The sequence below is a fragment of the Fopius arisanus genome, unplaced genomic scaffold (assembly GCF_000806365.1).
Source record: "Fopius arisanus strain USDA-PBARC FA_bdor unplaced genomic scaffold, ASM80636v1 scaffold00014, whole genome shotgun sequence".
Classification (NCBI taxonomy): Eukaryota; Metazoa; Arthropoda; class Insecta; order Hymenoptera; family Braconidae; genus Fopius; species Fopius arisanus.
In genome coordinates, this window is record NW_011887753.1 from 926,961 (window position 1) to 952,513 (window position 25,553).

At 37.8% G+C, this 25,553-nt stretch overlaps 1 protein-coding gene across 1 annotated transcript; it reads right to left on the bottom strand.

Moving 5' to 3' along the window:
- Positions 1-18,696: 18,696 nt before the first annotated feature.
- On the bottom strand, positions 18,697-24,994 carry LOC105263251 (GTP-binding protein Di-Ras2). The gene is made up of 3 exons (XM_011299337.1): positions 23,859-24,994; positions 22,196-22,414; positions 18,697-21,330 (listed from the first exon to the last, which is right to left on the bottom strand). The coding sequence occupies exons 1-3, from the start codon at positions 23,994-23,996 to the stop codon at positions 21,100-21,102; spliced, it is 588 nt and encodes a 195-aa protein (XP_011297639.1). The 5' UTR covers positions 23,997-24,994; the 3' UTR covers positions 18,697-21,099.
- Between the last annotated feature and the right edge of the window lie 559 nt (positions 24,995-25,553).

Sequence of the window (25,553 nt, forward strand, 5' to 3'; positions counted from 1 at the left end):
AAGTGATATGATAAAAGTCGATGTGGGAAGAATATACGATTGGGCGACGGTGGGTCTGTCTCGACCCTCTTTGAGTGATGGATCGTCCGGGCAAGTTGTACCTATCCGTGCAACTCCTCGGCTTTTATTTTTCACTGGTCGATTGTTTTTCCTTTTTCGAAATAGAGAGACACGAGTTGCTGAGGACAGTCAATTATTCCACTACAAATACACCTGGATTATTAATTTATCGATTGATAATTAAAAATTGCTTAATCATCGTCATTTTTTTATTTAACCTAATTATTTCAGTTTTATTTTGTAGAGTGCGTTGATGGAAGAGAGAGTAGACTAGAAGACTAGAAGACTAGAAGACTAGAAGTTGGACTAGGTGCAGGTCCGCATTAACAATGCAATTGCGATGGGATGCATAATGCATAATGCACATGTCCTCTGTTTTCTCTCACCGCAAATGGGAGTGTCGTCGGATCAACGCCCCATTCTGGCACCTCGAATGGTTACACTTTTATCATCCGTCATGATTTATTTCGATTTAATTAAAATGAGGGAAATTTCAATAATTTTTCATTTTATTGAGTGCAATCGTTCAGATTTGTCTGGCGAATGTGGAACCGTGGGAGAGGAACACCGGGGTCGATACACTCACCGAGTTTTTTTTTTCTTTTTTCTTTTCCTTTTTTTTTTCTTTTTTTATTGCGTAACCAAATGCCATTAGGCGGCTGTTTATCCGAGTTATTACAAGAGTGACTTTGGAATACGTCGAATCACAATCGTGGCACGACGGGAGATTGCGTCGTGAAAGACAGCAACCGGTGAGCAACGGAGCTTGTTCCCTCGATACGTACGTGTTTCAATATTTTTTTTGTAATAATTCAAATCTCACTTTTAACGAGATACCGTATTTCCGTGTCTATTGGATATTTATCAGGAAATGGTTCAATTCCCTCGGTTTTAAAGACTACTAAGTCATTTCCATCTTGTCGCTATTTTTCTGGTCGATAAAAATTCCAGTGCAACACGAGAATTTTCTGGGCTTCAATAAAAAATACATCATGTAATACAAATGTTTTTCATCAATCACCAATTAATTCGGACTCGTCAATTTTTTTTTCTGATAATATATTCCACCCGTCATACCGCGCAATCCGTACGCTAAAAAATTCAAAAAAAAAAAATTCATTAAAAAATCAGAGGAAATAAATGAAGAATAAATGGAGAATAAATCGGCCACCGTACGCCATAATTGATGGTTCAACCGAGTGTTCCTGGTGATTACCACCTGATGAAGGGATTTCCCGGTGTTTAGCGTGAATAGACACGACAATAGTTTTCACCGGAGGATCTGGAGTCGGTGCTGGACCAATGAGATGTAAAACTCAAGAAGACGAGAAGAGGAATCAAGAATCACGCCGATGAAGAAGGTGGATATAGGTTGGGCGCCCCCCAATAACGAGGCACCCCCCGTGGTCGAACTAATTCCCCCGGATGACTCGCGAGCCAGGGCCCCGCAGGGGTCTGAAACAATGCGCGCGAGAAACGGCCAAACGTACACTAGACGACCAACGAACCGCCGTCGGTCGACGTTCCTTCTACTCCACTGGACCATCACATACATTTTTTTACTGCTGATTCATCCACGCGAGGTTCCACGTCTCACTGGATCATCCTCACATGCCAACTTGTTCAATCTTCGATCCATCCTCTATATAAATTTGCACTGTACAATATTTCAACGATAAAGCAAAGCCCACAAGAACCCAAGAGAATGCCCAGAACAAAAAAAAAAACACAAACCCTTTGATAATGAAATTTTTGACGCCTCGAATGATCTGCGTCCAAGAGCCCTCGGCTCCTCGCAATGACTCCTCACCTCCTCACCTTCATTTTGTTATTACACATGAACGCGTCATGAACATCGATTTTTTTTGTCTCGGGACACATATCGGGGTGAGTTATAAAATTTATGGAAAAAAAATCATGACTGATGGAGAAATATTTCACAGGAAAAACTCGTGAAAATTCTGAAAGGATCTCTATTCATTTATTTATAGTATTTATTACTTATTTAATTGATATTAATTACATGGTATCAGGTGCAGATACCAGACAACGGATTTAATGACTACGGAATTTCCCAAAAAGGCATCATCAGGTTCCCACGCATGATCAGTCTCCTTTCCTGTCACTCCCAACTCAATATTTCAGAAAGCCTGTTAACCCTTCACTGTTAACAGAGACACCGCATCTGATAAAATCCGAATATTACGCAGAACTACTGCATCTCCACCTACGAAATTAATCGTAGATTCGTCTCACGTTCGCATGCAACAAAATCGCCTTATTCATGTTCACCTTACCGTTATGAGCTTCTTCATGTCATTCCTCCGTCTGTTAGCAAGGTAACAAGATAACTTGGGATGCTGTTATATACTGATGTTACATACTGTATCATCCAGTGAAATCTAAGAAGTACGCAAGAGCTATTGGTCCTGGATTTTGGTGCTGACGACCGCACGTTACTTGTTCATTCTTTATTCTCCTGTGAACATCAGAGGAGTTGTCACTGATGTTTGAAGGGTGTCACAAAAATTTCGAGCCAGACCTAGACCAGAAGACCTCGATGTATCGAGAAATAATCGTCTTCTGGATTTTTTGGGAAGTTGAAGTCATGAGCAGTCGAAGTGTTACACCTTCACAGCTGCTTTTTACTTCAATGGAGATTTCGATGAGCCTCTTCTTCTTCTTCTTGGAGATGCTGCTAACGTCAGGAATGTGGAAAACTTAGAAGCGAACGTGTCTCTTCTTCGGCTACCCCGCGGCGCCCATGAGTCTTCTCCACGAAGAACCCCCGAAACGAGAAAAACAACAGATGATGAATAAGAAGACTCGGGTGAACCTGGAGAAAGGCCGAAATAAAAGGGATGAAAATAAAAATGCGGAGCAAAAGGAGGAAAAAGGAATAATGCACGGGATTATTCGACAGGAGGCAACAGCGAAAGGGACTGACGTTTTATGTGCGTATTCTCGGTGTTGGTTCTCTCTGGTACCTCATCCTGTTTTTCTTGTTTCAGTAAGCTCTCATTCTTGTTCCTGCTCTCGTTCTCTCATTCCATCTCTCAATAGTTACATAGATTTCGAGCGATAAGAATGAATTCGGAGGTGCTTGCCAAACACATCCATAAATTTGACAATTTGTCGAGAATACATCCACCCGCGATGATCATCAATTGTCTATTTCCATCCATGAAGTAATTTAAGTGAACGCGATCTAATTCATATCCAATTGATTCGGTTTGCCTTTGCTGATCTCGTATGCCCGACGGGCCACGACAAAAAGCCTCTGGATGATAATTACTAATTATCGAGCAACACTTCGGCCATTTTTTGTCGTTCACCAAAAACTTGTCGTGGAATGGGATAAAGGGGTTTATTTTTCGGGGAGGATGTCGGGCGGTTTATCTCTCTCTTTCTTGGGAGACGGAGGAGAAAAATGGCGTCATTGAATGAAGGCGGTGTGCTTTGTTCATGGCTATAAAGAATTCCGGCCATCGAAGAGTCCTCCACCAGTATATCCGATTATCTCTGTAGTTCTGACACCCCTGGATTCGAATTTGCGTACACTCCTGCACCACACAGAAACTAAATTCCAAGTATTTATTACGGTTCTTAATTATTCCAGAGAGAGAGAGATCACCATCGCTCTACTGCCATCTCAATTTTTCATCATCATTTTTCATGAACTTCTCATTAAAACTCGGATTTTATTGTTAAATTATTATTAATTCATCAATGAAGGCGGGAACTTTTGGATTCATGAAAATTCTACGATAAATATAATTGGATTTTTAATGGATTGAAAATTCGGGGAAGGTATTCCATCAATTCCAAATTTTCACGAGTTTACATGAATTTTTTGAGTTATTAGAATTTTTCGGAAATTTTTGGGGAATCGGGAAAATGATTTGGGATTTTTGGGAATGATTGAGGAACATTGTAGGAACGTGGGATTTAGGAATGGCGGAATCGCAGACAACCCCTCGAATTTGAATCCCTTGGGAGGACTTTGGGACACTTGAGGCATAAATATGTAAATAATGCACGATCGGTGATATTTTTCATCCCATCCGCGGCTTGTACAGCCCCACTAAACTTATGGTCTTGGCTTTTGGCAGAACCGGCTTCATACCAGTGTACGATATCCGACCTTTCCGCCTGTTCCAGTACTATTCTCTTTTTACTTTTTCTCTCTCAAAAATAAACCACGCGCGTCTATTTTATCGACTGAAACTGTCCCCAGGAATTTTCATTATTCAACAACCGATTTAATCGCTCCCCTATTCAATTTAATTACTACTTTACACTAAAACGTCTCATTATCCCGATGAAGGAATTAACAGCCCGAGGATAATGTGGATAATTAATCATTGCTCATTGCAGAAAAAAATTTCATTCCGTCATTCCTCGATAAAAATTTTTTTGCGAACCGCAATTTTATCCTAAATATCACAATTTTCCCCAGAACCAGAAATTCTTTTATTTCTCTTCCATTCGCATTCGGCGAGACTATAAAATTTATTTTCCACTCTACAGTAAATACAATTAATTACCAAATGACAAAAAAAAGAGTCGGAAATTCCGACTCGAAATAAAAATGGCGAAGTCGAATAAAAATCGGAATAAAAAATGAAAAAATCGAATTTATTATCCCGAAAAAAGAGTTTTAGTATCATTTTTGCATTATATTTTGTGAGAGGCCCGCGGAATAGGCGTCCCTATTTAGGAAGGTAGTCCTGAAGACTACCCGTATCCACCCTCCCAGGATGGGTTTTCGGGTGTCTCATTCGTCTCGCCTCGTTTCCTTTTGGTCCAGCACCGAGAGAGCCGAGGCAGACCGCCGTCGAATTATATGTATCTCCTCCTTCCCATTCCACCCTTTTTTTCCCCTCCGTGTGACTCTCCTTAGCGGCACGAAGCACGTGTTTTGCCAGTTCCTATTGTTTCCTGTATGATAAATGGGCGCGGCATCTTTCGCGCGTTTCGCGACTGGCCCCAGCGCACAATCCAACCGAAAAAAATTATATAAAAAAAGACAAAAAAAAAAAAAACAAAAAATGAATAAAAATGCGCATTTGCTCATCGATATCCACAAAAGGGCCTTAAATCTCCGTGGAATTGATTATTTTCATCGGCTCCACATTTTTCATTACCTTTCATCAGTTTGATTTTCTTCTCCAAGTGCAGGCCCATTCGAATCATCTCTGATTGTGAGATTTTTTTTTTTTTTCAAAGGAAAAAAGTTCAGTTGGCAAAAGGGCATGTGGCATATACAAGCGCGCGCGATAGCCCAACAGGGGGTCCGTAAAGACTGCCAAGCACACATAAGCATAAACATATAAACACTTGGATATAAGTTGGTAGCTTCTGAAATCCGTGGCTGATCCAGAGGCGATAGTGTTGGGATGCCCAGCGGGCAGTCTTGGCTACCACGCCGGTTGGCACCCATATAAACCAATCCTATCCGAGTCCTCGTGACGAGAGAAATCTCAGTTTCCTACCATTCCCGTGATTCCAGTGATTCCAGTGATTCCAGTAATGTCAATGGGCCAGGACAATTAGCATAATTGCAGTACAGAGGATCACCAGGACCGGCCATTGTCCTCCATCGGATACATCCTGCTGGTCCAACGAATTTAGATCTAATATCCGACGTAAAAGAGATGTGAATCCAAATTATCTCTCACACATCAAACACTTATCATTATTTTTTTATTTGATTGACAGATTTAATTGAGAGATATTATTTGTCTTATCAATGAGCTAATGGTGTGTTCCTCAATTTTTACTGAGTAAGTCCCATTTAAATGTGAAATTTAATGTGAAATGTGCTGTGCCTCTTCTCGAATGTTAGCAGCCACCTGGATAAAATTAAAAAAAAATCCCTGAAATGAGGGGGTGACAGGGGGGTGGTACAGCAATGACCCGATAATATTCTGCTTTATGGTCCATGCCCACTTGGTGTACGTGGGCTGAATTTACCGACTCCCGACGCAGACGACGTGAATATACGAACCCCTCGGTGGTAAAACCAAAGATCTCATACCCGCAATTTGAAAAATTGAAGAAAAAAAAATGGAAAAATGAGGAAGACGGAAGCGGCAGATTGATTGGCAAGTTAGATCATTGAAAAATCATGGCAGTGCTCTCGGTAATAAGATCCAAGTGGTGTAGAGAAGTTGACGGTGAGTTTTAGACACGATAAATCTAGATGTGAATTAATTGCCATTGGTGTGCCTGTCCCATCTGCAGTTGTGCGCTTCCTCGTGATTCTCCCAGTGTATTCTCTCCACCCTCTGGTTTTCCATCGACACAACAGTGTTGGTTTTCATTGGCATCCTCCTCTGGTTGTCTTATCCTCCTTGTTCCTCTTGCCACAGCGAATTCCCTCCTGTTTGGCGAGTGAAGCAATAGCCTCTCGTATTCTGTTGCCTGGTTATCCTCCACCTCTCTCGAGTCCTCGCCCCAACCCGTGGTACCCGTGTCCCCGTGTCCCCGTGTCCCCGTGTCCCCGTGTCCCCGTGTCCCCGTGTTTCTCTCCCTCCACGTCCTACCTCCTGCAGCCACTGCTCGAACTGGTTGACATCCTACAAATAAAATCAGCTCCAGGAATGCCAGCGACGACACGAGGGCCTGTGGGATCTTTAGAGGTGCTCCCCTCACTTCGTGCGACTCGCCACATGAAAGAGGACAAGGGTAAACACCACAGCCACCAGTTGAACGAGGATGAAAAATTCTTTGGCATCGAACTTGGGTACCAGAGATGTAATATATGGTAGCCTTAAGACAACGGTTAGGTACCTGGACCAGTGGGTAACTTCGTGTATACCTTCACCTTAGTAGTCACCAATACTTGGACATTTATTTGAGGATACGGTTGAACACTTGTGCCTCGATACGACTATCCTCCCAGATGCCTAAATGCTAGCCTTTTCGAGTCACCCCTTGCCACACCTGGTTACTACCTGGATCTCTCCTTTGAATTACATTAGTCCCTCTTCTATATCGTTCTCTTTCTCTCCTCGCTAACTAAAAGCTCAATTAATTTAGCCAGAGTCACGATAACTGTGAGGACTTGGGTGCTACCTACGAGGAGTTCGGGGTTCTGGGTATTGGTTATGGACAGTCGTTGGGGGTATCCTGGTAAATCAGGGAACACTCGGGGATTCCAGGGGGAATGCTTGTGATGTGGGTGGGAGGATGTCAACACGGATTTTTTGGGGGACCCCAACATCTTCGGGGATAATGGCGAAATATTTTGCGTGAATTCTCGCACTTTTTCCGCACCGATCGCCAGCACTTCTTTCTCGTGGGAAACACAATCTCCGGGGAGGGCTTTATACCCCGGAATTAATTGGTTAAGGAATTGTTAAAAATTACTGATCGACGGAAAAGGCAATAGTTCAATTAGTTCAATCAGTTCATTAGTTTAGATTTTTTTTATTCGGAGAAAGTCACTCGTGGTATCTAAAACAATTAATTGAATTTAATTAGAACGAAAATTGTTTTCAGGAAATATATTCCACTGTTTTTTCAACACCAATTTTTTTTCTCAGTGAAATCCCATGCCAGTATCATGAATCATGCGTGCTGCATTCTCGCTGAAATTTTAATGCAGATATAGTCTCAAAAGGAATTGAGTCGCACGGAAAATAGAAAAATCTCGGTACAGAACGAGATTTATAGCTGTTACTGCAGAATATTTAATGCCCGTGGAAGTACACGCATGCAAGACGTCTAAGTGAGGATTACGTGAGATAACACTGAGAGAGTCTCCGACATTAGTTATAATACTCCTGAATCAATTACAATTCTTATCGTATTCTTATTTCCAACCCCCAGAAGTTGATGCATCATAACACGTATTAAGAAAATTAATAGAGAACTCGGCGCAATCTCAAAAATTTTTTATTTCATTTACAAACTCCATCGGAATTCAAACTTCCATTAAAATTCACCCAACCGATTCTACTTGTTTTACACATCACTTTCTTCCTCTCAAATAATTTGATTATTCATAATTTACTTTAGAAATTGCCAAGAAAAAAAAAATAAATAACTAGTTATGTTTAATATTATTTTACTCGAGAATGATTTTCACTATAAATTTTGTGGTCGCATTTATCGGCATATGGAGGATGCGAAATCAGAATATTTAGGGTGATGGAGAATTCCCTCCCACAAATCTCGCAAACTGTTCCAAGAACTCCACAAAACTTAAATCACTCCGATCACGCAGTCTTACCCCAGATTGATGTAAACCCGATGTTTTACATTCAATTCAATTGAGTAAAAAAAACTGCTGTTTGGCCATGAGAGGAGACAAGAGTAGATTCAGCTCCAAAAATCCAGTGCCATTGTGCTCCAATGGATGGACGTCCACTCGGCTGACTTCAATGTCACTTGTATCCTTTTTTTACTTGCACTTTTATACCTCCAACGTTCTGTCTTGGTAATGGCAAAGCAATTTTTCATTTTTTCCACTAAAAATATTCAAATGCTACCTCTAAACATTCGAAACAAAATTTCCCCTTCGTACCTGTAATTATTTATAATTATTCTCTCTATTACGAAGTGGTAAACTGAAATGAAATCAGTTTTTAATCGATATCTCGGGATTGAAGGGAGATAACGATATTTTCATGAATATCTTTTTTGTAGCTCTCGTTTTTTTCGATAAAAAATATTCACACGAAAAATTCGCTATGTTCCTTCAATCCCGAGATATTTTTCAATTTCTAATTTGTCTTATTCATAAGAAATTCACGCAGGACAAATTTAAAATCAAAATTAAATAAATTAAATAATTTCCTCCATAACAATTAATCATTATAACAAATGTAATTCAATTACCGGACTCCGAGACAACATGAAGAAAATAAATTCTCACAATTCACGAATCGTCAATCAACAGGTGAAAAAAAATCACGAAAAATCAATCACAGCGATTTAAAAAAAATCATTGGAATGGTAATAATTCCCCAGGAGTCAGATGGCCGAGTGATAGGGTGGTATCACGCCAAGTCATCTTAAGAATAATGAACCAGAATCGAAATACTCAAGATCAAACACCGAGTAAAATTGATATGAACTGCTTGTGCATCATTTTTCCAATGAGTGAATAAAAATTGCCAGTTATCCACTTGGAGCACGAGCATTCACATAGCTAATAGTCGAAGGCTCGAGGTTGAATGCCACTTGACGCAAATTGCAAGAAGCCGCTATCGGCCCAGTAGTCACGTGTCCGCTTTATTCAGCCATCGGCGCATGCTATAACACCCAGTGCGCATCGCGGGAATTTCAAACTAACTGGTGACATTCCACTCCCTGTCACTCCACTCCATTCCCATTTCCCGCTGGTAGACATTGTCCGATGGTTGTTACCTTCTTTACTCCACCCCCTACTTCAATTCCACCTTTAATTTTATTTTTATTCTCTCATTTATCCCCTTCATTCCCGTTTTATTCTATTTTTCACATTTTTCTGTCACCGCGTTATGTTTCGCGAATTCGGAAAATATGTAAATAATTCAGTTCATCACGTTTTGTTCATGCAATATTGATTGGAAATAATAATTAATCCTCTCATAAATCCTCCTCATGTCTCTAGGAATCACGTGAAAGTCCCAGCAAAAAACAAGTGCAAAAATGACGCAAGCATACTAATTTCCCGACGATATATCAATCATCAAAAACCGATAAAAATCAATCCCGGAAACAATCTATCATTACCAAGAAGCGTGAAGTGCCAGAGCCCTTTATTTCTCATTTTCATCGGAGTTGTACCGCCCGATAAACAGAGAACAAAAACACCCAGAGATGCATAATCAAAAGAGAGAGAGAAAAAAAAAGCAAATTGAATACGAAGAATCGCGTGGACGGGAGTGGCAGGGGCTTCATGTCCCAGAATGAACGGGCTGAATAAAAAATAAGAGATGAAAAAGTAAAAATGAAAAAAAAAAAAAAAACGGAGAATTGTCATCCTAAAGGCGTCGATCTGTCTCCCGTGCCGTGTGGAAGAAACGAAGAGATAAAATTAAAACAAAGAGGAGAAGGTAAAAAAAAAAAGTAAGAAGAAGGATAACAAGACATTGGGGGATTCGGGATGTATGCAGAGAGAGAAGAGAGAGAAGTGACTCCACGAAGTGGATTCTATAATCCTCTCCCCGAGGCTCGTCCTCTGCCACACGATTTTTAAACTGGACCAGCAGGGAATAAAACAGGAAAGACACTAATTAGTGATTCCAGGAACTGAGAACACGGGCATACCGTGCGGTCGTCTTGTTCGTGAATGTATATGTATAGAAACTATATAAGTTGGGGCTGAGGTTCGAGACCCGTGGCCGAATCACGTCCCCTGGATAAGGATGCCTGGGAAATAAAAAAAAATGAAGAAGAATTAAGAAATCAGGGGAATTTTCAAGATATACTGAAAAGTCGTAAGCAGAACACAAACGCAGACCAATGCGAGGGGTAATAGTGGTATCAGACAAGGGACTTGTTCGACACGATATGTTTTTGATACAACGACTCTAACGCAACTACCTGGATCCAAACAGAAGGATGCTCATGTGGACCATCATTAAAATCCCAGCATTCTCCGATCTATCTTTCCACTCTGTCGATCTTATCCGGATACTTGAACCATTACGGCCCACGGGGGACAATTCGACTACCTCTTTTCATTTTTGACCAGTCAGTGATTAGTCAATCTCACTCGATATATCGATTCCCCCCAAAAAAAAAAAAACTCCCAAGAAAATTTACCGTCTATTTTACCCAATCCCGAAGCGAGATTAATTCATGTAAAAGTCGCGATAATTTTTTGAATGAAAAATTGAATGAAAAATCCACAGTAAATCGGTAAATAAAAATAAATTACTCCGCAGTCAATCAATCATGGCCAAATCAATAGACGTTGACTCAATGACGAGGTCAATGAGCCGTGAATTTCGGCGGCATTGTTTCCGAGGTATTTCATTATTTTTCACATCCCAACACTAGCCTCTGACATCTAATCTATCCTGTCCGTTAAAATTCAATTAGACTGACTCAGCATGTCAAAGTAGATGTCATGCCCGACTAGCGTATCATGACAAATCGCGTCCCAGAATTATCGATTGATTGTAATGAAGAGGAGGATGATGGAGAAATAAATAATAAAAAAAGTAGGACAATTATCGGACAGGTTTTGCCGTCACTGGCCCAACGGGTTTGACACCTTTGAATCGCTGAATGAGACGCTAACGAGGTGTTATTACAGCGCGTGGCATCGGAGGTATTGGATAAAAGTATGAAAACTATCCATCGGATCCTGGTGATTGCCCAAGAAATAAACCCTGTAGTTGGGTTCATCAATCCTCTCTCGGGGAAGACGTACAAGATGATGGTCGACCTCCCGCGACGTTTCTCATCTTCTCACCCATTCTTCAGGGGTTTATACACACTTGAATACTTCAACGAGATTACCCCTCCCTTTCTTCTTTCCTTCTTCTTTTAACGTTACATCAATGAACCTGCCATGACTTGAGGATTTTTCATCAACTAATTTTTCCTCTACAGAACCCTCCGGCACTCGCACCACTGCCGAGAATTATTACTTTTCCAAGTAAATTTACTGACTCCCGCGAAGTCTACCTTTTACAAATGTTAATGGCTGTGTACACTCGTGCTAAGTACATTCGCTCAACTGAATTTAGAATTGGGGGGTATTACGTGAGAATTCATGGAGAAATTAACGGAATTTTTCAGTAATATTCCGTAATTCATACCAGAAAAATTTCATTACGTAAAAATTATATAAAATTCGCGGAAATAATTGGAGTTGCAGTGAGAACAATAAATTTACTTGACGGAATTAATTATCCTTTTAAATCCACGATCCATCGACTTTCAGCTTGAATTTTCCCGCTGCATCGAAAAAATTCTCGAAAAACTGAAAAATGAAAAAAATAAAAAATAAAAATTCAATAGGTACATAACAGAATATAAATACATAATATATGTGTCATAGCCCAGCCCCATGTACTTGGCAAAATGAATTATTTTTCGTAATCCCCATTCCCTCGGTTTTCAACTCGAATTTTCCCGCTGCACGGCAAAAATTTTTGAAAAACTGAAAAATTAGAGGATACTGAGAGTAAAAAATTCAGTTGGTACATAAATGCATGGCAGAATATAAACATATATAATGTGGCTGCCATATACCCCAGCAGACAATGCACACTTACCGTGGCTGAGAGTGCGATAACTTTATACAGCAAACTAGGCAGGAATGAAGGGGATGAGGGGGCAGGAGAGGCAAGGGGATGGGCAAGAAAGAAAGGTGATGAGGGAGATGGTGAATGTTTAGAGAGGGGTTTAAGGAGGGAAAAGGGCGCGAAAGCAGGAGGCGTGGAAGATCACGATTTACCCATACAAAATACATTGGCGCGCATGCACGACGGTAATCAAACCCGTAAATCCGCGCCACAGCCAAGTCCAAGCCCGTGGCGAACAGTTCCTTCTTTTTACCTCTCGTTTTCTGCATCCTCTTTTTTTACAACTGATTTTTTTTTTTCTCTTTTATTTCACCATACCCCAGGCTAATAACTATAAATCAGTGGTGAACATGTGGATTCATTGTTTGGCATAAAATGATTTTTTTATTGTGAAATGTTTTCAGGGGTAAAAATGGGTGTCGGGGAATTTTGAAAATCGGGGAGAAGCTGGAGTATCGATACTTCGATTGGACCGATTGGTACGATTGGATCGATGGTTAACTGTGGTGGAATGATAGGAGTCTATGAGGTAGGCGGGGTAATGCACGAGTCCAGTTTATCGATGCCCGTCAATAAATCTACGCCTCAACTAGAATTTACCATCGGGTTAAGATGAAAATACAAGGGGAGTGCGTTAATCGTACAGATTTATTGTAAATCTCTTTCGACGAGGTGGAGATAATGTTGAGGGATCACCAGGTAGGAATGCTTACTGCTCTCGTGATTGGAGTCAATGCCGGTGTGGGGGTGGATGGGGGAGAATTTACCGGGGGTATTGTTATCGAACGGGAATTTGTCATTGATTCCCGGTGGTGTAGGGCTCAGGGTTGCACGATGGGGAGGAAGTGGCTCGACGGTACTCTCAGGACATCAATACTTCGACTTTGGTACTACCCCTATTTCGGCTGAGGCTGGGAAAAATTTTTTTTCTCAATACTTCCGGGAGATTCCATTTTTCTTTTCACTATTGTTTATTTCGCATTCCAAAATTTCGAAACTCATATTTTCCCCGATATCTCATTTATTTTTTTTATTTCTAGTAATCAATCATTGCATTTGCGGATGTTGATTTATTTATAATGTAAATGATGATACATTTTTTTAACGAATTACCAATTTCATTCATAAATATTTAATCCACTCACAAATCAAAGGGGAAAATTATCTGATTAGTAAATTAGCCTGTAATTACCTTCTTGAAAAATTTTTGAAAATCATTTCATTTAATCTGGCGAACCCGAATGAATTTTCGGTGGTAGGTGGAATTTTCAATTTTCCCGATGAACTGATGACTCGATTATCCACCGCTATTTAATGACTTTCTGCAATGATTTAAAAAGTGAAAAATCGGGGTGTGGATTTGAACAATTGGTGCTAGAGTGAAATCTCGGTTTTGGCCCGGAGAACTGGAGTACATCGATGGATCCAATATGAGAACATAGTAATTACAGAAGCGGGACTCGATATACACAACGAAACAACAGATAGGAGAGCCTCACAAGGCATATCGTCAGAGCTCGAAGGCACGATTCACGATAAGTATAGTTGTTTGAGGATCGCGTCGATGCCTCTACTACTCCCGCTATCTCATTTTATTGGTACAGGTTACGGAAAAAATACAGGTCTCCATCCACAAGAGCTCAACCGTGTACACGTTAAAGTACATTTTTGCCGCATTTTTTTTTTATTTTATTCCACTCTGAGGAAAATTTCCACGAGAACTTAAAAATAATATATATATATATATTCACCAAGTTTTGTTGTAAATTTGATTTTTACCTGAAAACTTAAATTACACACCTATTTTGAAATTCGATAGCAAGTAAATCTACATCATCCAGAAGATGTTACGCTCAATTTCCTGTACTGACGCACAGTTATCCAATTACATCGACTCTGCTATTGGGTAATTCAGCAATGTTCTGCCTAGACGAGGGTAAAATAACAGCGAGTTATTCCACTCAATGTCCGAGTGAGTACATAGTTATTTTGTTTACGTCTGGTTAGATGGTGAGACAACAAAATAAAATACAGATGTTCTTTTGAGAGGTAATGATGTATCCGGATGTGAATGGGCATTGTAATTGCCAATTGTATTTTAATTCAGTGGCTCTTTCGCGCCCCCACCTTCCTATTTTATTAGACATTATTGCACCTCTGAGTTCTCGTGGAAAATATTTATTTTTATTTATTATTCACACTCCTGAGCGTTCTGACATCATCCACCAGAAGAATATCCGCGGAATGATTTTTTTTTACGTCAATAAAAAAATAATAAATTGACGAAATCATCCCCTATTTTTGGCAATATGGCTGTTCTAGATATTTCATTCAAACAATTTTCAAAAATATTCTCTTCCCCCCTTCTCTCCCTGCATTTAACATTTTTATTTATTTATTTCCCATTTCGTCATTCTCGCGTCTATCACGATAAACCCCTCGGACAATAATAAACAATGCGCGAAATGACAAGTAGAGCGAACCCGCGGCATTTCGCGAGATCTTATCTAGTCCCAAGCCCCTGGTATATAGCATACTGGGCAATCAATCATTCGCGCTGGATAAAATATAAAATACGAGGGCAAACTAGCAACGTTGAATGCCCGCACACACACGTTACTGCGACTTTTATTTATTTGCGTGGTCATGCAACCCCGCACCAACACACCGTTAAATCCACGACGCAAACGTATTCACGTTTTTTTTTTTTTGCACGCGACTTTTCTCTCGGAGGCGTTTCATTACGCAGTGCAACTTTCATGGCGACAACGTACATTTCGATCGTTTGATTTCGTTTAATTTACTCGCGCATCAGTACCAAAAATGAATTAATGATTTTTTTTCATTGTGAAGGAATTTCAAAAATTTTATACAAAATATAAAAATGTGGGATTTTTGTTCAAAAGATTAGAAATAAAACAAAATAATTTGAGGAGTGAAAAAATACGGGGAATTACTCAGTCCCAATTTCCCACAACTCATACCGAGAGAATCGATGATTAATCACCTGGTGATATCGATATATTTCGATATGAGACGACCTCATGCGATTAATCGCGATCTCTCTCACATTAAAACCGAGTGATTTTTCATTTTCTCTGAACCATCAAAATGCTCCTGGATTTCATAATGATGGCTTCTGTCCCAGTTGATGGATGATACGACCAGTATCTTGTATCAGTCCCAGTACTCGGGGACTACTGCTTGCTTATTAAACTGTTTCGTATTTCACGTCGACGCGAAACATACCGAGATAATATAACGTATATGTGTTGATAAATACACTTGTGTGTACAGTTGGTAATGCACTGAGGGAATGTGTGACTGAGAAATGCGCCATATCCTCAATGCTCGTGTTGCTTTAACCCTCGGTGGCAAGATCGATGCTCCACCCAAACTTTTAATAACCACCATACCAGGAGCTACTCACCAGAATATTCTCCATACGACATTACACCTCCTCCCTGCCTCATCATCATTAAATATTCAGCCCAATTACCTTTTATTATCATTGATTACCTCATCTACTTCACAATTGTTGTCACATCTTCCGGGAAATAATAATACATGATAAATAATAACAATCTGAATATTCGAATTATTATGGGAATTTCAGAAGAATAAAAAAAAATTTTTTTTGATTTTTTGGGGATTCTGAATTCAGGAGGTACTCCACCCAAAATTTGAATAAATGGAAGAGTTGTGGATTCTTCGGAATATTTTTTACCACACCTTTCGAATGTCCAGTCGTCATTATTAAATAAATTTATCAGGTCTTATCCGTCGATTATCTCATCCACTTGCATTTTTCGTTTCATCTTCCGGAATATAATCTATAATGAAACTCTGAACGTTGGAATTATAATCTCTCGTAAACTATAAAACGAGAAGACTGTGAAGTCGACATCTAATTCGATAACTAGTGAATATAATAATGGAGAAATATGAGAGAGTATGTGGATTTTCTCTGTGCAGATACTGCACTGACAGTAGTACTGGCACATCATGGTAATGGTATACCCGGTTTCCACTGGTTGTTCACTGGTTTCATAAACAATGATACTTGACGGTATATTTTTCATATTTCGTACGTCGTAAACACCTGAATGTCTCTCTCCCTGTGATTGTCTACCATCTCTCTGAAATTAAATCCGCATTACTATTTCATTTATTATTCACCGTCTGAAACTGATATTTTCCCGAGGCTAGAATAAGTTGCCTATTAAAAATATCATGTGGAGAAATTCTAATAAATATTTTGTTCGTTATCATTCTTTAAAGTCTCAATTTAAAATTGAATATTATAGAACTTCAATTTTTATTCCCCCAAGTTACACCGATTCAATTAAAGCAATATTAATATTCATTGATATTTTCTATTAATTTATTTATATTCTAATTGAATCGAATTGAGATAATTCAGAATAAATTGTTTAATTAATATAAAATACGTCGAGTTAAATGGATGGATTATGAATAATTTAAAAAATCATGATTATAAAATATAAATCATTGTTATACAACTACCTGTTATATTATAGGAACCGAATATAATTGCGTAATATTAAAAAATAGAAATAACGAGAGACGTAATACACCGTAAAATATGATATATCACATACTCATTACGAGAAAGGTAATTAGTAAAATCATAATGAATTTATGTAAGAAAAAATCTGCAATTTACGGAAACACGATGATAAATTATATTCAGACGCCTGCAGTCGCGGCTGTCTAATAATTATCACTCTCATGTAATTTAAATTATTAGAAATTTCACTGTAGTTTCCCAAGACTGCATTCTGCTGCCATCTTTCGGTGCAATCGACAAACTTTCCGGATTATTTAATACCTGATATCCATGGGCTGTCCCATGTTCGAGTGATAATAATTTACCGACGAAAGAAAAACAGAATTAATTAATTTAGAATTGTTTTCTATTTTTTTAAACTATAGGAATTGAGGTAATCAAGGCCGCAGGCAGTAAAAATGATAAATCATTGAATTTCTATATAGCATCTGTTCCTTTTATTACGAATACATAAACCCCTCATTTTATTATTAATTTTCATCTGCAAAACTCATTTTGAAAAATTTTATAGAATTACATTCAACGGTTGATAGAAATGAATTCAATGCACTCGCGCTAATTCATGTGATTCTTATTAATCGGATAAAGCGGCTCTCTAAATTATTTATTTATTCGTTCTTTTACCATTTGCTAAAACATTTTCGTACATCGGATATGGTTGGATCCCTCGATAATAATAATCCCGAGAATTTTTCTCTCGTCGATTCAATGAATTTCATGCAGTGAGAAATAATAATTCTCATAAAAAAAAAATTATTTCATCTCTCTGCACTCGCGGGATCATTTCCCTTCCACTCCCTTTGGCAACATTGCCGACTTGATATGTCAATGGTTTATTAAATTCTGCTATTCTATCTATATTCGTAGATAAAATATCAAAAAGAAGTGAATATGTCCTCAACGCGGGGCATGGAACTGATTTTTTCCACCAAAAAACAATCAAACAGCAATAATAATATGACAGCGTCATAATTATGTCTTCAGCAATTTACTTTCAACATAAAACAATAAAATTATGTGTAAACCGGAAGAAAAAGCGCAGTGAACGATTATAAACTAGAATATCACTCCAATTACTTATTCAAACACATGAAAGGTTGAATATTATTACAAGTGAGAGGTAAATAAATAATTTAATTATAAAGCACTCATAATTTGAATTGATCCAACGACTCAACCCTCATTCGATCTCCAATTGGCCCCAAAAAATGAAAAGATCGTCATTCAGTATTTTCCATCTCACAGATATGCCATTTATCTATTAGCATGTATATATTCTTATCTCTTCTACTCATTATATCTTTCCTCAAACATTCGTCCATATAATCTTTCACGCATTTAATCTCGGTTATCATCAATATATACTTCCGTAGTTAGAACCATTTTCAGCGAAATCTTTGTGTAGATATGTATCAACTCGTTAATATTTCAATTATTTATTCGTTCGTTCTTCTTTTGCAAGATCCATTCAACATATAAAATTATGATTAATAAATAACATGAATAATTTATTTCGTTAGCGGTCTGAAAACCTTTCGTCAGTAATTGTGGTATACGCCACGGGATTTGTGCCTTCAACTTAAAATTCTCACAATTCACTCGTTACTGATTCGATATGTCGTACTCCATCATTTTTCATTGTTCATTTTATTTTCGATTCAAATTATTCTGCGAGCAGACTCTTTCAAGCCCCCGAAATACGGAAAACATATCTATAATTATCAAGAAATATTCATTAAGATGTACGGGAAATTGGATTTAATAAATTGGAATGAAAAATATATTTAGTCATTGATAGTTATGATTGCATATATTTGTAGCCATTTTGTTCCTGCCGATTTCACTTTGCCATGTTCTCCAATTATTTATTATCGTAATTCTGTAATTCTTGATATGGAATCGATATTTACTTTGATTGTTTGAGTTGCGAGAAAATCCGTTCATTTCCACAATTGTCATTGACGATATGTCAATGAGATACTGATTTTTTATTTGAATATTTTCTACAGCTATTTAAATAAAGCCGTGGTACATACGTTTTATTACGTTGAATTTACATAGGACTATATAAAAAATATTGCTATCAGCCACGCGCGGATTCTGAGGGGAAAACTCTCGTCATCTAGCTCAGAATAATTATCCATTAAAGATCATTTTAATCGGTCATATCATATAATCCAGTGGTGGAATGCCCTACTCAGATTTCAGAGTCATTCAATTTTTCGCTATGTCTAGACAATAATTTATTTAATTCCCAAATGAATATCGGTTAACACAAATAATTTTGCAATAAATATTTTCTGAAGTTAAATAAAATATTTAGCTCCACCACTGACACATTTTCCGATACATGAAGCGAGAAAGAGTCTGACAAATGACGATGATTGATATAATGTCTCAAAAATTCAAAAATTATAATAAACTTCAGATTCGCGAACGCATAAATTTTCGATCACGGCCACCGCAATTTCAACTGCTTTAAAATCTCAATATATTCTAATTGATAATCCAATGTCATTTTGTTGTGATTAAATTTCATTCGGATGGTCTTATAATTTTTTCTCCCGCCTAGAATGACGATGATCCCTTCTAGTACCATTTATTAGAAAAATCTTACAACTATTCAACAAAAACCAATTTTTTCGTAACAATTCTTACATGTAATATGCACATCATTGCGAGTACTCGTCGTACGTTTGTTTTGTTGCGTCGTTAATCCAATTTTCATTAAGAATTTTCATTATTTTTACAATCAATTGAATTTCACTCGTGTTTTCAGCCGAATCATCCAACAATTCTATTCTGTGACAACTCTCATTGCACTCCAAATATTAAAACATGAGGAAATCTCTCCATTTGTGCGTCACACGTAATTATAAAATTATTATAATCATCTTAACTAAATAGAAGGAACAATTATTGTAAATAATCGACTGTTAAACTCATGGTGTCGCTCAACAGATTTTCGATACATCGAACGATCGAACGATGGAATGAATAATAAAAAATACTTACATTACCCTCAATAAAAAAAATCGCAATCAAATATTGGAATGACATAAAATCCAATAAAATGAATTCGTTGTCACCACAGAATAGACAATGACAGATCAATTTTTAGATTTATTTCCAATATAATACTTCGAATTCCTCAATTAACTTTTGTATAAACAACCAAAAAAAAATGGCCTCCCACCACGCGGTGAGAGACACTCGAGAATAAATTTTCCAGGACAAATATCGTTGACAAATTCACCGAACAATACTAAATGGATCAACTTCAGATGAAAGATGTGTCAAGTGACCTAACATGCATAATAATTATCTATAAATGTTGCTATTTTTTTAATTCTCATTCAAATAATTCAACCGACCTTTTGCCGACAACAAACCGCCCCCACCAATTCCTCCCTAATATTTTTACCTGTATTTTTCGCATTTATTTATTCATCATTTATGCAAAACAATTCTAATTACTTGGCGTAAAAAATTGTAACGCTCGTCCCCGCCAATTGTATGATTACTAGCCACTCAATTGTTCACACAGATATAGGCACACAAATTTGCAGTAAATATTTAATAACTATTTTCATAATCATGGACTTAAACTATTCTCGTGTCGCGATGGGCTCTTCTGCCACTGAGAGAAAAAAAAATTCTCGTATTAATTATAATCCAATTAACAAATATTACTCATGGCTAATGAATTTTCATTATGTGTGGAAATTAATTCATTTCATTTAAATTATTTAAATAAATAAAAAACCATTTTAATCTCTCACATGAATCTTGAAACCCTGAAACGATGATAAGTAATTTATTCTCTCAGTGCAGGAGATAAATTTTCTAATTACACCGATGATTATGGAGTACCGACAATGAGGATCGATTTTCATGTGCCGATTGTACCACTGAGACGTCATGAAAATAATGATAATTCGTCGTTTATCCCTATTGTTACTCAATAATATTACAATATTACCTTTACTCACCTTATTATCATTATTATTGTTATTCTGTTCATAATTTATTATTATCGCTTAGAGTCGAGTTGATGTTGTCGGCGAAGACATTGACGTGAACGATCGATTGGCGGTGAAAAGTCGATTGATTAATTCATTGATTCTTTAATGCTTAAATAAATAATGTTTTATCTAAATTAAATAATTTACCGTCTAATTGAATTATCATAATTTACATAACGGCACATTTCTCCTTAAGGCTTATCGCACTGTTGCTTGAAACCGGTTGCAATGATACCGCACGATTTTTCTCGAGTGTCAACAAATCTCGAAATAGTTCATTAACATTGTGATTTGTTTTTGCTGATGTCTCGAGAAAGCCACAGCCCCAGCTGTCAGCCTCAGCTTTTCCCTCTTCCATTGCTACTTCTCGCAACGTACTCTCATCGCACTTGTTGCCGACCTGTCGTAATTACAAGATTTCATCAATTACCGAGTGCAATGCAAGCAATTAAAAATCACGACCAAGTACTAATGACTATTAACGCGAAATACTCCAGGGGGAAATTTTAATGAAAACAGGGGAAGAAAAAATTTCAGAAATTCTCGGAATATTCGAATTGATATTAAACTGAAAATTCATCACCTCATTTATTATTAATAAATAATTGAGAGTTCAATAAATTGCATAAATTAATACACGAATACCAATAAAAATGCTAAAAAAAATAACTACAATTTTCTCAGAACTTCGAACGAAAAATTGAGACGAAAAATTGCACCGATTCCGTAATAAATCCATGAATAAAAATTGTCTCATTTTTTTTTTAAGACTCCACCACCGAATGGACCATTTCGAAGAAAATACGAGCGACTGATGATGACGTAGGGCTCATCATTAAAGTCTTTGATGCAAGTACTCCCTGGGGCGGAAATGCCACAAGGGCGTTTTGCATGATCAACTTTATTCCGCTCTCTGAACGTCATAGGAAAGCCAGGCTTTTCCGAGCGAAAGCCTTGGAAAGGCCTGTTATTTTTAAGCGAAACCTTAAATGCACTTGTTGCTAATTATTTTAATCTCAAACCTCGAGGAACTCAAAGCCCCCAACCCCAGACTTTTTCTCTGTAAATTTCTCTAGAAATCTTACGTCGAAATTACCTTGAAAAACAATAACATTTTTCCACGTCGATCCCATAAATAATTCGCAAAAAAAAAATATCCGAATATCGAGAAAAAAATATCGTAATTAAATAATTGAAGATGTATAATCCTATCGCAACTTTTAAAGTAAAATATAAATCTTGATGTGTCTGATCCACTTTCTTACCAGCATTATCGGTATTTGTGAGATATCCTGGCCTTTTAATTCACGTATCACTGCCCATATTGGTCTGAGCTCCTCTAGACTCTGTCGTGAGCAAACTGAATATACCAGGATGAAAGCGTGACCTTTGCTTATCGAAAGACGTTGCATTGCAGGGAACTGATGGGACCCCGTTGTATCCGTTATTTGAAGCGTGCATATATTTTTATTGCAGCTAATCACCTAAAAATATTTCTCCATTCACAACCCGATTCAAACCGATTTTCTCCGAAAAACTGATAAATATGGGTCAATCCAACATCCAGATCTGATTCGAATAGGAAAATCATTTTGAATCTACTCCAAAGATTCAAGTCAATTTTCCAATTAGTGAGTCTTATTCCGGTCTTTTTGTCCGTCAATTAAAAGAATTTCGATATTTTCGAAATCCAAATGAAGTAATTGATTTAAATGAAAACAACTAGATTTTTGAAATAATGAGGAGTGAGAACAGGTCACAGAGCACGGAACATTCTCCAAAAACACATCATTCGACAAAACATTAATAAAAAATAAATAAATGAAATAAACAATTTTCATTTGCTTCATATTGAAGTTATCATTGAAGCTCATCGAGGACAATTGGAGGAGCGAGATCAAAGAAGATTAAGGAAAATACAAAAAAGGCTAGAGGCAACTCCATGAAGTCAACAAGTGGAATTAGACACAGACAATCGATTTCTCAGCGTAATACCGTGTTACCATCTTCTAAGGCAGCTGAAAATTACGTGACAAGACATGAGAAGCCTTGATACTGCTCAGTAAATTAATTACAGTAGCTATTTTAAATTTCCTGAAAGACTTCTCAAGCTGTAATTATCGTAGCAATCGATTCAAGTCTTCTCTGTGTCTCGAGAGATTTATTAATGCTCTTTGAGCCGATGGGGAGCTCTCAAGTCTTTGAATGATCCATTTCAAGTATTCGAGGGGATAACTACATTAAAATATCTTCTAGTATTGAGAGAGAGTATCTCGTGGAGAATAATCTCCCTCGAGAGGAGATGGTAATGGTCATAAATTGAGAGTACGTTATCTTTCTGAAGGGTGTAAATCCACTTGGCACTTCTAATGGTGTAATATCTCATCGAATTAATGATTCAAGGCACACGTATCGCATATGGTATACAGCACAGGTCCCAGGTCAGTTCCCAGTCAATGCATAATTACGTATTAACACAAATCGATCAAAGTCATTAGAACACACATGGGTACAGCGTCATTCCAATGACTCCTTACAGAGGGAATGGTCATAATTGCACGTCGTGAAGAGCCATTAGAGATTTACAGTAATGAAGGTCATTAGTCCTGATTGGTGAAACGATTTTCGATTATTTTTTCAATCTCTTTTATCATTAATTATGATTTTTTCATTACAAATGGAATTAATTTCAATTTATTATTTATATTATTAATTAAAAAATTATACAAATAGGTAAATCCTCATTTTTCAATAATTGTTAGGAATTTTTGGATAATTTTGATGATTAATTGCGAAAATTTGTGAAAATAAGGGTGAAACTTGGGGAGGAATATTGAAAAAATTGAAATTAATGTAATCTCGTTCCACCGCATCACCACGACAATAAACACCAAACGAGAGCCGTGCACTGAGCAATCCCGCACTTACCTGACGATAAGTATCTTCAATAGTGGGTATATAGGACTCGCGAAAAGTCCCTTTAACAAATCTCAGTACCAAGGAGCTCTTGCCGACACCCCCAGCCCCAAAAACCACGACTCTATAGTCGTTGCTCTGTTCGGGCATCCTGACATCTGCCGTGGTGAATGATTTAACCCCCGTTAACGGGGTCCCCAGTTAAATAATTTTAAACCAACAAATTCACCCCCTCGTTCAAGTGACACCACTCCTCGCCGGTTGACTTTCAATTGACTTGCCACCACGACGATCAAATCAGGATTCACTATTTCTCCCCTGGTAAATCTCCTTATATAGGAGAATGGCACGACGTAAGGATTTCTAGTTCTTGGGGGTGATATTCCCACCCACTTGCCACAACTTCTGAATGAAGATGATGCGACTTTGGCCTTTACAACGCCTCCTCACACACTTCTCTTCATCAGTTTCACAATCATCCCACGCTGTCTGTTATCAATGCCTCTCTTCTCCCAATCTACGATTATTAATTTATCAATGATAATGAATTCACTGTATCTTCAAGTGGTTGAGTTGTCTGGAAGACCGGATTCACCATAACCACCGGTGAAAATTCAAAAAGATATTGAGCACTTTTACATCTAATTTCAGATTTTCTGATTCCCCTCGTTATTGCACAGCTTCAATCGCTGTAATTAATGATCAACCCGAACGACTGTCAGGGCAATTTTCACACGTTATTCCGAGGGACAATGCTCTAGAGAAAACAGACGAGATCAATCGTGACACTCGTATACACACTGTTATCACCCAACACTGTCTCCATTCACAACAATTTTTATCAGCTATCTTCAATTATTCAGCCATCCGTCAGTCACTGGTACTAATTATGTGGTACGTTAATGCCCAATTAATTTCGTAGACGTTTCGTTGTTATTTTTGCCTTGAGTACTGTTTGTTTGTGGTTTGCAAAGGGTTGGAGGAGAGATATGGAGATCGGTGGAAATTCTCTGGATTGTGATTGTTCGCTGGTGGATGATAATTGCCTTTTGAGAATTTTTTTGTGATGATAAGAATTACCGTATTGGAGAAGGTCTGGAGATTATTCTCAGTGTTGCAGATATAGGGAAAAGACCATCACAGCACACCCTCACTTCAATCGCTTTTAGTTGGAATGATACGAGGATTTGTATCTGCGCCTGTGTGCGCGGTTACTTGCGCATTAAACTTGTCGAGGGATAACGCGTCGTGCTTTTGAAAATCAATAGACCTACGTTAGGGTTGCCGGTGATCAGAAAATGTTAATTAATACCTTGGAATTGATTTAAACAGCTAGGGTAATTCTTTATTATGAGTTTTCAACAATTTTTTTTTTTGCCTGTCCTTAAAATTACTGGAGGATTCGCGTGTTTAGAATTTTATTTATCATTACTGATGGTTTTTCATCGGGAATTTTAGGGCATCGCTTGGCGATGGCGGGAGTTAGGACGTCTTCTTCATGTCTCGATTTTTCATCACCGTGTCACTGCCTTCATTCTCTATGCATTCATATGCCCATCTTCTGTGGACTCTGGTACATGAAACAGAGGGAATTGATGGGTTTAATTTTGGATTTTTGGGTTTTTAGGTCTCGATGGAAATTTTAATTAGGAATGTTCGAGTGTTTTCAGGTTTTTTATTCTCAGGTATTCGTTCACCGATTTTTTA

Coding starts and splice junctions, on each gene's coding strand:
- LOC105263251 (XM_011299337.1), bottom strand. CDS start 23,996: ATGCCCGAACAGAGCAACGACTATAGAGTCGTGGTTTTTGGGGCTGGG. Junction 22,415..23,858: donor TTGAAGATACTTATCGTCAG/GTAAGTGCGGGA, acceptor AAATATTTTTAG/GTGATTAGCTGCAATAAAAA. Junction 21,331..22,195: donor CACAAATACCGATAATGCTG/GTAAGAAAGTGG, acceptor TAATTACGACAG/GTCGGCAACAAGTGCGATGA.